Source organism: Cololabis saira, chromosome 6, assembly GCF_033807715.1.
Source record: "Cololabis saira isolate AMF1-May2022 chromosome 6, fColSai1.1, whole genome shotgun sequence".
Classification (NCBI taxonomy): Eukaryota; Metazoa; Chordata; class Actinopteri; order Beloniformes; family Belonidae; genus Cololabis; species Cololabis saira.
The window spans coordinates 17,041,361-17,056,096 of NC_084592.1; the positions used below are offsets into that span (position 1 = coordinate 17,041,361).

At 40.5% G+C, this 14,736-nt stretch overlaps 1 protein-coding gene across 1 annotated transcript in view; it reads right to left on the bottom strand.

Annotated features, from left to right (window-relative positions):
• frmpd4 (FERM and PDZ domain containing 4) overlaps positions 1–14,736 on the bottom strand; it is a 44,106-nt gene that overhangs the window by 18,706 nt on the left and 10,664 nt on the right. Inside the window, exon 2 of the mRNA XM_061723416.1 lies at positions 1,906–2,022. Coding sequence (XP_061579400.1) covers positions 1,906–2,022 — 117 coding nt within the window. The remainder of the gene's footprint in view (positions 1–1,905; positions 2,023–14,736) is intronic.

Consider the following 14,736-nt stretch of genomic DNA (forward strand, 5'->3'; position numbering starts at 1 on the left):
GATCATTAAGGGCAGTTTTGAAAGTGAAATGTTTTCCAGGTCTGGTTAGAAGAAGGATATCACCCACTCAACAGTCCAGTCACAGGTCTAAAGACATTTAGTTTTGTCTCGAGTGTCAGGTTTTTTTACCCAACAGATTGTGCACAAATCAAAAACCATATGGACTCGTGCATTTGGGAAGAGCGCTGTCCCTTCCCCTTCACAGGCACCTGCTGAACATGGCCGCTTTCCCATTGTGCAGAAAGCCATGCATCTAATGCTCCCTAATCATACCCATTAGCTGCAAGCGTAGCTCCGCAACACTCGATATAGAATTTGCACGCCGCACAGAGAGCTTAAGAGCACACAACAATGAACGAGCAAGAAAATTCTGGCCTGATTTTCATGGCTTCAGTTGTATTTCCAACATTCTTGCAGCATGTTTTCGGATCATGTTGAGTAAGCCTATTACCAAAAGCAACATCCTGTTACTCTTGTTCCAAAAGCCTGATCTGATGATCCTCACTATATGAGAAGTGATATTTGCTCCACAAGGAATCCAAGTATGTAATCCTCCCAAATATGTTGATGTTGTGAGCACTTGTCAAGTCAGATAAAGCCATGAGTTCTGGTTCAGTGTTTATGAGAGTCTGATTCATTGCAATATCAATTAGCTTCATTAATTAATTAAAACAACTTACTTAGCAAGTAGTTTCTGTTACATTTTCATTCATCTAATAAATCTAATACTAAACCCAGCTTATTATATTTTTATATTAATCTGAAAACTGAATTGCACTTAAAAAAAACAACAACTTTATGTCATGTAATTGTAAATATTAAATGCTTGATAGTTTATTCATGACCTCCTGTCACACAGACTAGGCATGTGCTCGTCTAAGGGATGCAACAATTTCCTATCAGCATGGCGGCACAACAACAAGACCAACCCAGACAAACACAGGAAAAGCCATTGGATTATTCACGAGTCTTTCCCAAATTTAGAAAGGGACAAGACTGAAGCCGAACAGCCCCCATGATCTGCCTCTCTCTGCATCCAGCGCTTTTCCCTGCTCCTTGCTTCTTATGTAACCGCTCTGACATCACGCTTCTCATGCTATAACCCGTGTGTGACAAGTGCTCTCTTACTCAGTACGCCGTTCAATTCATCTGCTTTTTTTTTCTTCTTTCCTCCCTTTTTCGTTGTTGTTCTGGTACGTAACATCAAAAATGACTTAATGAAAATCTTGTGAACCAATGTGAATCTTCTTGTGAACCAACTGCAAATTTGTGGGAGAGGAAATGTGACCACGCACGGCAACGCTCCCAAGTATACTGGGGTTTGCGCATCATAGTTTTGAGGGGAAAACTTGGCGACCCACCAAAATCAACACAGCAGAATAAAAATGAAGTGAAAATTAAAGAAGCACACTCACTTGTTACGCCACTGCAAACACACACACGCAAATTGAAAGTCTTTTTACCTGCCTGCACAGATTCCCAGAAGTGCCACTTAGGAAAGGATCAATTATGCTGATGGCTTGTGATAAGACAGTAACCCCGCATCCTCTGAGGAGCACGTAGACTCACGGATCAAAACAAGCCTCCATGTAGGTGAATGTCAGCAGCAGCACTGGCAGCAGCGGCAGCGGCGACATGCACACTCACGCTCTCTAAAGTCGTCTTCTGCATTTAGGAGGCTGAACGAGGAGTATTGTGGGTGTATGAGTGTGAGAGAGAGTGAGAGCCGGCAGGGGCAGAGAGTGCGCAGCAGTGGAGGGAGCAGAAAATCAGTATTCTGAATGCACCGATGGAGACAGCGTGGAGGCAGTGACGTGGCTGGAATAATCACAGGTTGGCAAAGCGTCTGAAACATCTGGGACAGAGCGAGCTCCCCCTCAGCTCCTCTAAACACAGGGCACTTACTTGATGTAGCAGTCACGCCCCTCTCTGTTGGTCCCCATGTCCCATCCATTTGGGGGCCCCTGCGAAGCACTCCAGGTCCCCGAAGGGGGCGGCCAGCCGGAGGATTTGGTCCTGTGGCTGCGATGCAAAAGCAGAGACGGGATTCAAACACAATTTCAGAATAGCATTTGAATCATTGCGGAAGTGACTGAACTGCTCGGGCCAAGTGGAGCGATTGTCCGACTCCAGGGTAATAAACAATGCTCCATAGACACAGTTCACTCAGTGAATACAAATCAAATTAATTACATAATCGAGACATGCAGGCCGAGTCACCATGTCTCACTCGTCTGCTTTGAGAGGCATGAAATTGGTTTTATTTTCTAGATGTCGTCCCATTTGTATAAAAGGCGCCGAGAGGATTTCTTCTTTCAGTCTATCTCTGGCAAGATGATCCGATAAACTTTATTCCAGCCTATAACCAGAACCATCAGCCATGGAAGTGTTAACTGTAGCCTTTTGTATAAAAGAAAAAGAAATATCTACTGTGTAAATCTCAGTTTTCTGATTGTGCCAACATTTCATGACTGTGCATCGTCATTTCGCTGCGCCACAAGTTGGGAGATTGGGGGATTTGTGGAAAACTGTGATTGGCTGAAACATATTCCTGTTTTTTCTTTTCCCCTGCACCCCTCCCTCTCCTTTTGTTCCCTTTATCTCCGTCTTTCTGTCTGCACACTGGTGATGCTATGAAAGCGGTGGCAGTAAGTTATGTCACTTCAAAGGCTTGTCTGCCCATGTAACGGGGCTCTTCGCATTCATTATTCAAAGCCCCTCTTTCGCTCCCTCTAAATGTTTCCACAGTTACTGTACTGATGGTGATAAATGTTTTGCAGTGTGCTCGCACATGTGCTCATCACTTTGTCTTCATTTGTGTGTGGTCACGTGTCCACATCATTAGAAAATCGTTTCATATTTGCAATTTGTCAACATGATCTCTAAGCCTAAGTACTGAGGACAGGTAGCTTCGTTAGAAAATAATGGAGCCTAAGTTAAAGCCACCCAGAATGATGAAAAAAAAATCCTTTTAAGTCCTAGCAGATGCATTAAATCATCATTAATTCATGACAGGATGAGCGCTTTAGTGAAAAATGCTGTTTTTCCCCCCCTTTGTGCACAGCATTTGAAGGGCTCTGAGCACATTAGACAAACTTTTCCCCTCCGATACAATGGTGCGTTTGGAAGATATTAGTGTTTCCACATGGATATGGATTTATCTGACCTACAGTACATCAACTGGATTCAGGCTTCGATGTTTTATATTTAGAAACATTTCCTGCAGGTCAAATGATGCTGTCTGACACTGTTCATCGCTTCCACGAGCCCCAACGCTCAGCCAACAGCCATGCAAGCAGAAGCAGTGTCCGTTGTCGTGGATTGTACACTTTTAATCAAAAGGTCTGCTGACTCTTCTTTAGGAATAACATTCCACACTTCACAGCACTTTTTCGAGCAAGTCTGCAGCGACGTGTTTGGTATCTCTCCCAAAGACTACAAGATAATAACATATACAGGTGTACTTACAGTTTAAGATGTAGCACTGTCAAAGTATGTTTCTGAACTGACAAACTGTTCCAAGAAATCCATTTTGTGGCCCTCAGCCTCCATGACTCTGTGTCAACAGCAGAGTCGCAGGTACTGTGATCTTTGATTTCTTTTGTCTGCAGATGGCAGCTGCATTATGCTGCCGAGTTGTAGCATTCCGGCTCGGAGGGAGAGCGGAGAGGGTTCACCCGCTGTCGGACACTGAAACCGATCCTCCACATCAAGCATTAATAAATGATGCCTGCACAGTCACATCGGACTAAGTAATCAAGTGCCAAGTACGCTGCACAATTCATGAACCGGTTACCCAAGAGTCAGAGGAGGATGATTAGAATTAGAAACAAAAGGGACCGTTTTTTGTATGAAATACTTAAAACTACAACATGCATGATGATCTTTAAACACTTCTTTATATTTTTTTTCTCTACATCTACAGAATTAGCAACCAAACCAATGGCAATCTTTATAAGATGAAAGAAAATAAAGGGAATAGCAACTAACATTTTATGTATTTTATCTATTTTGGCCAATAACAACATGGTTCTCTTCACCTGTGCATCTGTCTTGGTGTCTTGTCCAACATTGAGACATTTTGAAGTGAAAAGAGCTTAATTGTGCTCTGAAAAGATCACTTACAGTCCTTCATAAAAAGTGCATGAATAATGTGGTCCTTGATTTATCACAGCAGTTCACTTTCACCTGCATTTCTGTAAATACGTGGCAGTTGCAAAGAAGCATTCTGTTGTCATACGAACACTGACATGCTGATAATGTAAGGGAATTAATCCATTATAGACGAGGCCACGGCTAACATGAGCGCATTCAAACACGGACACTCCAGCACAGTGAATAATTTACATAGACAATCTCCACGAGGGCTGGCGAAGGCCTGCGGAGCCACATCCCGGCAGCACATGCTTGTCATTATGCATAGAGAATAAAAAGAAATGCATATTTTTCATGATGTAGCCACATCATTACTTCCTTTGACAAGTTTTTTGCATCAGTGACTCCCGTTTGAAACGAGGTTGCAAGTTTAAGTGACGTCATGTGCTACATGCTGAACAAACTGCCTTCACTTTTACTGTTGTTTTCTTGCAACCGTCCCAGCATGCACTGGGCAGGACACAGGAGAATTTCTCCAGGTCAAGAAAACCATGATATTTTTAATGCTGTTTTGCTGTCTGGATGCCAATCCTGCATAAAACATCACACCAGCTGCTTTGTTGTGACATGACAATCATACATTTAAGCAAAATATTCAATGTAGTTTCTGTGCCATGAATACACAACTACACAGACGCAGACACACTTATAGTGTTTTGAAAGAAATGTACACAAAGAACAACTTTGAAATTCAGGAACGTCTACATTGCTCCTTATCCTGTGGATCTCTCCATCGGGGTCTCCATCAATAGTCCATGAACACTGCTCCGAGAGCTGAATAAGAAATGAAGCGCTGCTTAACTTAGTTTGGAGGCAGTATAGGACTTTTTATACATAGTGATGAGTCTGTGATGTTGCTTTCTCCGTGCTCTTGAATTAAACAGACATTTATGCAGAGAAAGGCTGCTAATGTGATCCTGTCTGGATATGAACTCTGCATGGAGACAGAGATGACCATCTCCTGGGAAGAGGTGCAGATAAGTGGCTCAGACAGAGAGGAACCTCTCCGATTGAAAGCGTTCTTCCTCTGCTCCGTTTCTAGAGGCCGCCCCCATCCTGCTGAGGGCACATGGGCACTGGCTTTTGTCTGAAAGAGCACCTGCCCCCTCCTTGACTTCTCCTATCACTTCCACGACTGTAGGCCTCGGGTCAGCATGGCAGCAAAATAGAGCAGAATCCAGTCCACTATTTGAATGTCACTGTGTGTAAATGTGAAGTCTACCAGAGATTCAGGGGATGCTGCAGATAGTGAAAATAATACTGTGGAGTCCCAGAGTTACTTCACATCCTATGTACTTTATAGAAGGGGGAAAAAAAAGCTCAAATGTGCAAGAAGCTGCTTCTGTAAAGCAAGGATTGCATGATCGCCTCACATCAAACCAACAAAACTGAACGCCTGCATGTCTAGAATTTGCCCCAGATAACATCAATAAACAATAATACTTCAATCCCCTCCACAGCAACACTGACTTCAGAATTAGATGTCTGTTTTTCCCCATTACTTCCAACTGAATATTGTACTTCTGTGTTTGCCTCAGTAAGCACCGATATTGTTGCCACGGGCAACCACACTATATTGAGCAGCTCTTTGGTCTCTGTGTGTATAAAGGTTTTCGGTTAGTTAATCTCTTCTGGGTGGAAATAAAACAGCATTTGGGAAACGGCCCAGCCACTATGATTCTCCTGCTCTTTTATGGCGAGCGAGGGAGTCTTGGCGTCCCACTGTGTCTAGTTTACCTGACAAACGGCGAAGCACCATCATGTTACGAAAGATGTGCTGTCTGGAACCCAGACGCATAGTCAGTCTGTCGCACCCCGCGAAGGAAGAACAAAGCGAACCAGTGGGAGCAAATCACAAAATAAACATGCATGATTACAAGTCCCATTACCTCAATGGGGGCACTTCCAGTTCAGATTAAAGAGGACATATGAAAAAAAATGAAACAATATACAATATATTAAAGGAGCATGAGGCAGGATTGAGGCAGGATTTATGAAAAAAATTTGTATACGTTTTAACTTTTCTAGTAATAATGTCAGATGAAGCGTCCCAAACCAAAAAGAATGATCCCTCTAGTGTATCTCTCCATTGCCTTGAACAGGCTGTGTGCTGCAAAATGTGCTGCAATTGTGACCGGAATTTTCGGCGCTGTCCTGCGGATGTGACGTCAAATGACGCTGCATGCGCGTTCTCAGCGGCGCACGAGTAAACATTGGATACGCGTTTGAGTCATGGAGGCATCTTCAACTTGAATTGGGACTGAAAACAGATGCTGACATGGCTCATTTCCTACTGACCAGGTAAGATAACATTGTAAGTCATAATCTCAGCTTGATTTGAACGGCGCTCCCGTGCCGGCTTCGCTGTTGGCTGCAGGAACCCTGACGGTCGTCGTGGCGCTAATGAGTCTCTTTTCTTATTCTTGCCTCATGCTCCTTTAAAATTTAATGTAAGCGTCTGAAGTGACGAAGGGATCAAATACTCTTAACACAACCCTCTCATTTTATGTTTTCCTGCTTAAATTTAAAAACATGTCATCCACTGAGTTTTCAGATGAGCAGCATACTGTGACATCACAGACTCTGATTAAGGAAGCATTACCCCCACCTCCTCAACAAATGTAATCTCCACTCAACTTCTGCCTGTGCTTTACGTCAGAAGTGGGAATCACAAAGCGTGTGTCGCACCCACACTGATGTGAAAAAGTTTTGAACTCTTGCCATTTGTATGCCTGGCATCTACCCCGGCCTGGCAGGAGCGTTGCCCCAAAACAGAAACATCTCCAATGAGCTGCAGACCCCGTTACGGTTCGTAAATGCTGGGCTTGCAGTTTAATCTGGATGAGCAAGACTAAAAGCCCTTAAAAATGATGACGTAGTTGCAAGAGATTTGCTCGGTGATGGGTCACAGCGCATGTTTCTCCAATTTCCCAAGCCTATATCGTGTGACCGTTCCTAGAAGATAATCGACAGAAACACCTTAACGACTTTGTAAACCAAATCACGGGGGCAAAACAGCGAGCGCTGCTGACTTTGTTGTCCTCGGGATCAGCAGTTATGTAGCCAACGTCTGTATTTGATAATACTGCAACGAAGAGAAAAGCCATTTTAAGCACAATCTGCAACAATCTGCCTGTTGTCAGTCATGCACACATGCCAAGTTAGCATGAATGGATAAAGATCTTTTCTGAAACACCAATGTGGGTGCAGAACGCTGTCTTTTTATAACTTTGAAACAACTGTGGCCTAAAACTTGCTGCTATGAAAGGTGCCCTTGAAAAGGGAGCTTTTGTACTATATATCTGTTGCATTTATACCTCAACATATTGGGTAAACATCTAGAAAAAAAGTGTAAACTGAACTGTGCATTGTGAGAAATTAAAGATCTGCATTTGCATGTTCATTTTCATTTTCTCCAGGTCTCCTCTGCTCAGCAGCCCACCATTGAAACATTAACCGAATACAGTGATGAACCTGTCCTGGGGGCACTGAACTAGACACAGATTCTCTTCAACCTCTTTTCTGCTACTCACTGCTTTTATACTAAAAGCTGCAAAGGACAGGACAAAATTAATGGTTGCGACCTCATCCGCCGGCCAGCTGGCTCATGTTTCTGACCCAGAGTCACTTCTGATCTACTCTTCCCTGAGAGCTTCTGATTTCAACAGCTAAGCGTGACAGATCTTTTGGTCTGTGTGCATTCTGATGAACATTTAAGCTAATCAATTTCTGTCCAGACCAGTGACTTCCTGTGTAGAAAGTTTGCTGTCAAAACATGTTGAACAATGGATCAGCTAATAGATTTTTTTTTTCAAAGAACAGGGCCTGGAGTGACCCAAGTCAACAGCACCAGCACAGAGTTACACAGTCTATTTAAATCTGCTTCAGCTGTTCTTCCACATGTATTATTTTGAAAAACTCACCACCTTTCTACATGTCTATATTTAACAAACATTGCCATCTCTTATGTAAGGTTGACTAAAAATAACTCAATGAAAATCCAATTATACTATTTGTGATTGTTTTCTTTCAAATCAACAAAGCATGAACGCTCAGCAACCATTTACATACCACTTTTCATCAGATCATCTGAGTCAGATGAGCTCTGTGGATGAATGATACTTGACGCCTTGTATATTAAAACCTGAGCTTGACACTCATTATCAATACCACAGGCAATTTAAAAGAGCAATAGTACTAGATATAAGCCGAAGTTCCTCATAGCAAAAACATAGCAGCTTAAACAAATGCATCAGAAATGTAAATACACATGAAACATGCATGCAAAAATACAAAGAAAGCATACACACATAGTACAAATGCATAGATTAGCTCCCACGAGTGGAATATTGTTACATTTCTGCACTGCAGCCGCACAGAACAGTATTCTTGAATAGAGAAGTGTGCTTGAGAGGGTGCACAGCTGCTCTGTGTGCACAAATGTGGTGGTTTTCTTCTTTCTTTCCATTTCTTTTTAGCTCCGTTTTTGGCTGTACAAGCAACATTTATGCAACATCTTTTGTTTCCAGTGGGCAAGAAAGAGCTGCCTTGTGCAGTAATGTTGCCAGAGTGGTGCAACAGCACCAGAACATGTATTTAATGCTATATGTGATGTGATGTTTGTCATTTTAAGATTGATTTTAAGAAGTGATAAGACAATATGTGTATGTATGTTTGTATGTATGTATGTATGTATGTATGTATGTATGTATGTATGTATGTATGTATGTATGTATGTATGTATGTATGTATGTATGTATGTATGTATGTATGTATGTATGTATGTATGTATGTATGTATGTATGTATGTATGTATGTATGTATGTATGTATATCATACTATTGTGTTATTTTTGTACGTTTTGAAGAATGATATTTTGGCATTAATGTTTATAAAATCATAACTGATTAACTTGGTGATATGATTTAGTTTAAAGAATTATACATTAGTTGTATACTGTTATTACTCAGTCAAACAGCTAAATACGCACCAACCCAGACCCTTGAAAACAATCAGGTTAACAGAGAAAAACATATTTAATCAACAATTTAAAGTTCACATACAGTATTGATGTCATGCTGATGTTTCTGAGTGACCTGGAGTGCTAATGACCACTTTATGTTGAATGATATATGAGACAACACATGGATACTAATTAAGTGGACAAAAAAAACAAGCTTTTATTAAAGTGTGCTTTGAAATGATTAGCATGCAGAAGCTGAACTAACATTATCATTCACACATTGTATGTTTGCCTGGTCATACATACACCCATTCACTTGACAGAAATTTTCTCTTTTGAAATGAATCTGGTACTAATCCCATTTGCAGCCATTTCCATCGGTACAGATGTACTGAAGCAATCGCAGGTCAGGGGCGGGCTCTATACCATGACTGAGAGGAGGAGTCTTTCTTTTCCTCTCAGCTGTTCCCTTCAGGCCTCGCCACAGCGAATCCTTCATCTCCATCTAACTCTCTCCTCTGCAACCTCATCTGTCACACCAGCTAACTTCAACGTCTTGCTGAAATGACTCCCAGGGGAGTCCAAAAACCACTATTCAAAATAACCAAGATGGCTGCAGAATTGGTAATAACACTGCAATAATGAAAAGTTTTTATTTTAAAACTTACGATAGCCATTCACCAGAATGAATACTCCACCGCACAACATTCGCTTCGCTTTGTTTCTGTGATTGGCTGAAAGCACTACCCAACGGCACCCAGAGGACCACAACTAACCGTTTCCATCAAAAGAGGAGAAGAGTTATGAAAGCTGGCCTGACTAACTCTAAGTTAATCAACAAAAATAACCACAAAAGGAAGCCCTGACATTTCCACTTTAAGCAAATAAATCAGAGACTGCGAGAATGCACAGCGTTTAGTGTGTAAATGGCTTGATTGTGTTCCTCTTTCTTGTAAGTCGCTTTGGATAAAAGCATCTGCTAAATAAAACAGAATGTGATATGAAGTAAATCAAGCTAGCAGTTGCATAGAAGCATAAAAGGAAGTGATGTTTATACCAGTCTGTTGTCTGTTCAGGTCTTTTCAGCCTTCAGTTCCTTTTGCTTCATGATAAATAGTATAAGGTATAATTGTTTTATAATTATACCTTATACTAGCAGCACCACAAACAATAGCCTATCACTGACATCACTTTTAATTATACTTCTGCTGCCGTTACTATTACAGCTATCACAAATCATCGCAATGACATTAACGTACCTGGTTCAGGTACCATTATCACTTGATGTCTGTAAACACTGTTCCAACTCTGGCTTCTGTTGCCAGCGATGGATGGCCAAAATATTATCAAACGTCACGGTAACTTCTGAAGCAGGATTACAATTTACAGCAGGGTTTCCAGATCTCACGTGGAATGATGCGCCCATTCTCAAAACAAACCACAACTCTGAAAAATTAAGCCCAAAAACCCCAGAACCCGGGACTTCTGATATTTCAAAGCGACTTAACAAAAAGACAAGCCCAAAGTTGCTCATGATAAGCAGACTTGGTTGCTATGGTATTCATCATTTACTCGTTTACTGTTAAATAAAAGTGCAACAATAGTGTTGGTAGTTTTGTTACCAGAACATTTACTCATATACAGTATCTTCCCTCTAGTATAATTTTACCACATCAGATACAACTACTGCAACTCTCACTGTTGAGTAGAGATGCTTCCTTTATTTGAAGCTGCTAGATTGGGATGTGGAACAAGAGATTATACATTTAGAAGCTGTCTCTGCCATGTCAGACAATATGAAGTAAAATAGTTTATGGTTTGTTTTATCACATTCATTATTGCATTTCAGGTCTCCTGCGCCATGAAAAAAAAAAAAAAAGGGACCTGGTCATTTTATAGCTTCCAATATGATGACGGAGGAACAAAGATGGATAGTTGATCTCAAAAATATTTGAGCAAAATAGTTTTCCTCAAATAGATCGGAAGTTAAATGGATGGATTGATAGATGGATTTGAAAATAATGGCAAGTTTCTCTCATCCGCATCAAAAATGATCATTAAATGACTCAAAAACAGGATAAATCTCAGTAGTAAAGGGCAAAGGTGCAACAGGGTTCACAGGAGATCCTGAATATTAAACGTATCCTTTCAAGGTTTGAAAAGCAGCTTGAGTTTTGGACAAAGTGCTTAAAAATGCTTGAAATCTTATTTAATTGAATATTTTCCTTGATTCTGCTTGAGCCTTGCGTGGGTTTCCTCACTCTTTCATGCGTAAAGACACAGTCGGATATAACTGCACTGGCAGGTTGCCGTTTTAATGACCGCTGGCTAGAAAGTGACAAACAGAAGACAGACCTTAAATCAATGCACAACCTCCTTCAAAGTCTGCAGAAAGGTTTTTATGTTTAGTTTTTGTTGCACGGTGGAAGAGTTTGCACTCACATACAATAAAATTTAACCTGCAGTGGAGAAATTTTGAAGCAGCAAACTGTACTTTAGGTGAGTGTATTTTCTAGAGAATATGCAGGCTAAATGATTGACATCAGTGTGTGATATTGTGCGGCGATGGTAGTCTTGGATGTCAATAATGGATCTACAGCAGTACTCAACAAATGTCAAATGTACTCAACATAACAGTGATGTAATGTTAGGATGGGACTGTGAGCACACATTAGCTCAGTGCACCCAGTTAATGAAAAAGCTACATCATTACTTTATGTTTTAAAGTATGTTTTCAATGAATAAATAATGATAAACTGCACATTAAGTCTGTGGGTGTTGCTGCTTGATCGGTGAGTTAAATTGATTGTGGATCAGCACAAACTAAGTCATCATAATCATAATGATGATGTTAGACTGTTTTGCATTTTCATCTGTTTTAAGGTGGTATAATGGACAGAAAGATTTGTCATAAACCTGAAGTCATATTTCTTCTTAATATATTAAAATGTTACCTTAGCGTCAGGTGTTTAGTTTTAGTCATATTTCAAATCATGGTTAATTACTGTTAGAAACTATGCAAAGCTGCCTCTTGTCGTCTGAAACCATGGGGGATATGAAGTTTGGCAGAATTATTAGGTCTTGCCAAGTATGATTAGAGACAACTGGCACAGAGCAGAATGTTTTAGTTTTACATTACCACCCTTTACAAAGTGAAATAATCTTTTTGAATACATTTTTTCATAGAAGTAAAACTTCTAGTGAAATGATGGAAAAATTTGAAAATGAAGCTCGACAAAGCTTGATAAGTGCTTGAATTTTCTTTGGGAACCAGATGCAAGCCCAGAAAAGACTCTAGTAGCATTCTAGTAGTGTTGCCAGATCCAGCTTGTGGTTTCCTGCCCAAAAGCAGAGCAAAATGCAAACTGGTTCAAAACTGAACTCAGTATATTTTACTACCTTATCCAACTTGATTGACTTTCATTAGTGGATCATTAGTGGAAAAAATACACTCAAAGCACGAGTAGAAATCCTACAAAAACAAGCCACAAGAGCTGGCCACCACATCTCACGACTTCTGCTCAATCGTAGTCGTGTCTCTGGGGTGTATCATCCAATCTCAAACAGGGTGAAATGCAAGTTAACTGGCTCTGAGTAGTTGAGTTGCTCAGGAAAGGAAGAGGCTTCTCATTTTGAAGGAAGAAATGCACTTTGGGTTTTGATCTGGATCGTTAAACAATTAATTACAAAAAACTGACATGCTAATTGCAAACCAGCCCACATTCTATTAGCCTTCCCAGCTCTATTTACGCTTGCAATATTTGAAACTGCTCAGATGGATGTAAATCTGTCCAAACTAGCAACACTGATCTCAGATCCCTTAACCAGCAGAGAATCAACAACAGTAGCCTGTAAACACATGGGCAAGGCCTGGGATTGCTTTGGTCAACAATTTAGAGCTCTGATTGGTCTATGATGGCGTGGAACTGCTTCAGCTCCCTTGGCAAAGTTAATTAGCGCTTGTGTTTTGGACGCATTATTGGGCAAAAAAATACATAAAGACTTCAGTGCAACATCTGCTGCCTTGAAGAAAAACATCTTTTCAATGGATTCCCATGCATTTTTTAACAAGACAATGCAAAAACATCCTGCACACGTTTGTGCCTGAAGCCCTGACTCGTTCCCAGCAGCAGACGCGCAGAGAACTTTGAAACAAAGAAAATCTGTAATGAACCTGAATTGTTAAACTGGTTTATATGAAGGAATGAGGATAAATAAGACAGACAAGGTTTAACCTCAATATCAGAACATCTGGCAATATTACAAAGTGATAAAAGCTTTAGTGTCCCACTTTCTTTTGGAATGTGGTTCTGCCCTAAAATACAAGGAGGCCTGTATTAGCAAATTAAATTAAACGATAATGACGATATAAGTATAGGTTCTAAGAATCTTCTCCCTGCTTCTTTCTGATTTCAGGCTGTAAAAGAAACAAAACAAAAATAATGCTCAGATGGAAAGAAATGCTGGCTAGGTTCTTACATAAAGAATTTTCTTTCAGGTCAATAAGACATTAAAATGAAGCCCTCCATAAGCAAACAGCGGGTTCAGCTGTGAAACCCTTTATCAAGCTTAACGAAACAGCATCCTGCTGACTTAAATATCTGCTGGCAGCTGAGAGATAAAATAAACAACAAAAGATGAAAAAAATGCCAGTGTAGCAGTGGTAACTCATAATCAGGGACATCAGAGTGCGGCGTTATTAACAGTGACAGGTTGCAGTGACGTTGGTGGTCCACTGGGAACCACATCACACATGCTGTTGTAGAGGGACACTAACTGGGAAACAATGCTCCTGTTACATAATGGAAAATTGCTGCTACCTGTAGCTGCTACCAACAGGAATGTCATGTCATTTCCACACAACACAAGCAAACAACTGCTGCCAAATTGTTCATTTTCATGCGACATGTGTACAGTATGTGTTTTTCTTGTTTTCAAATGAAAAAAGAAACATTTCTAGTGCAGTGTGTTGATGACTCATAAGCGAGATTATATAGTCCTGTGACACAGAGTAGATTTGTCACGTTCAATATCTTTTGTTTATGATCATCAATTGTCCCCACCAGCAGCCAGTGATGATGGACACAAATTTCCCGGGAGGATTAATGTGCACTGGCAGACCCACGGCTGCATAAAGTGAGCTGGCAGTGAACAAATGCTTCATAAATTAGTTTAATGTCCTGTTTTCAGATTCCTCCTACACTAATATTCACCAAGTAAAAAGGAAATAAGAATGAAATCGGGGCTAGTTTCTCCATTTGTGGCTGTTGTAGATTTTCATTTTCATTGCATTTTCAAAGGTTTGTGAACTTGACCAGTTGTTTTCATACTGATTCTGATGACCAATAACCGATTCTGCAGACAGAATTAATGAATGAACAAATCAGTGCTAATATTATTGAAATACAGGACAACGCTTCAAAACACATATTTTAATCACGTTACAAAATGCTTCAACAATTAAATGATAGCTGCTTTTAGTCTTATATAAGATACAAATGAACTTAGATGCAAACAGTTCAGACGGATGGGTTCAATCAGCTTTTGCATCAACCACCAATCCTGCTTATCCTACTTGCTCATTCATTCATACATGACTGCAAAACTTGCCCCCTTGA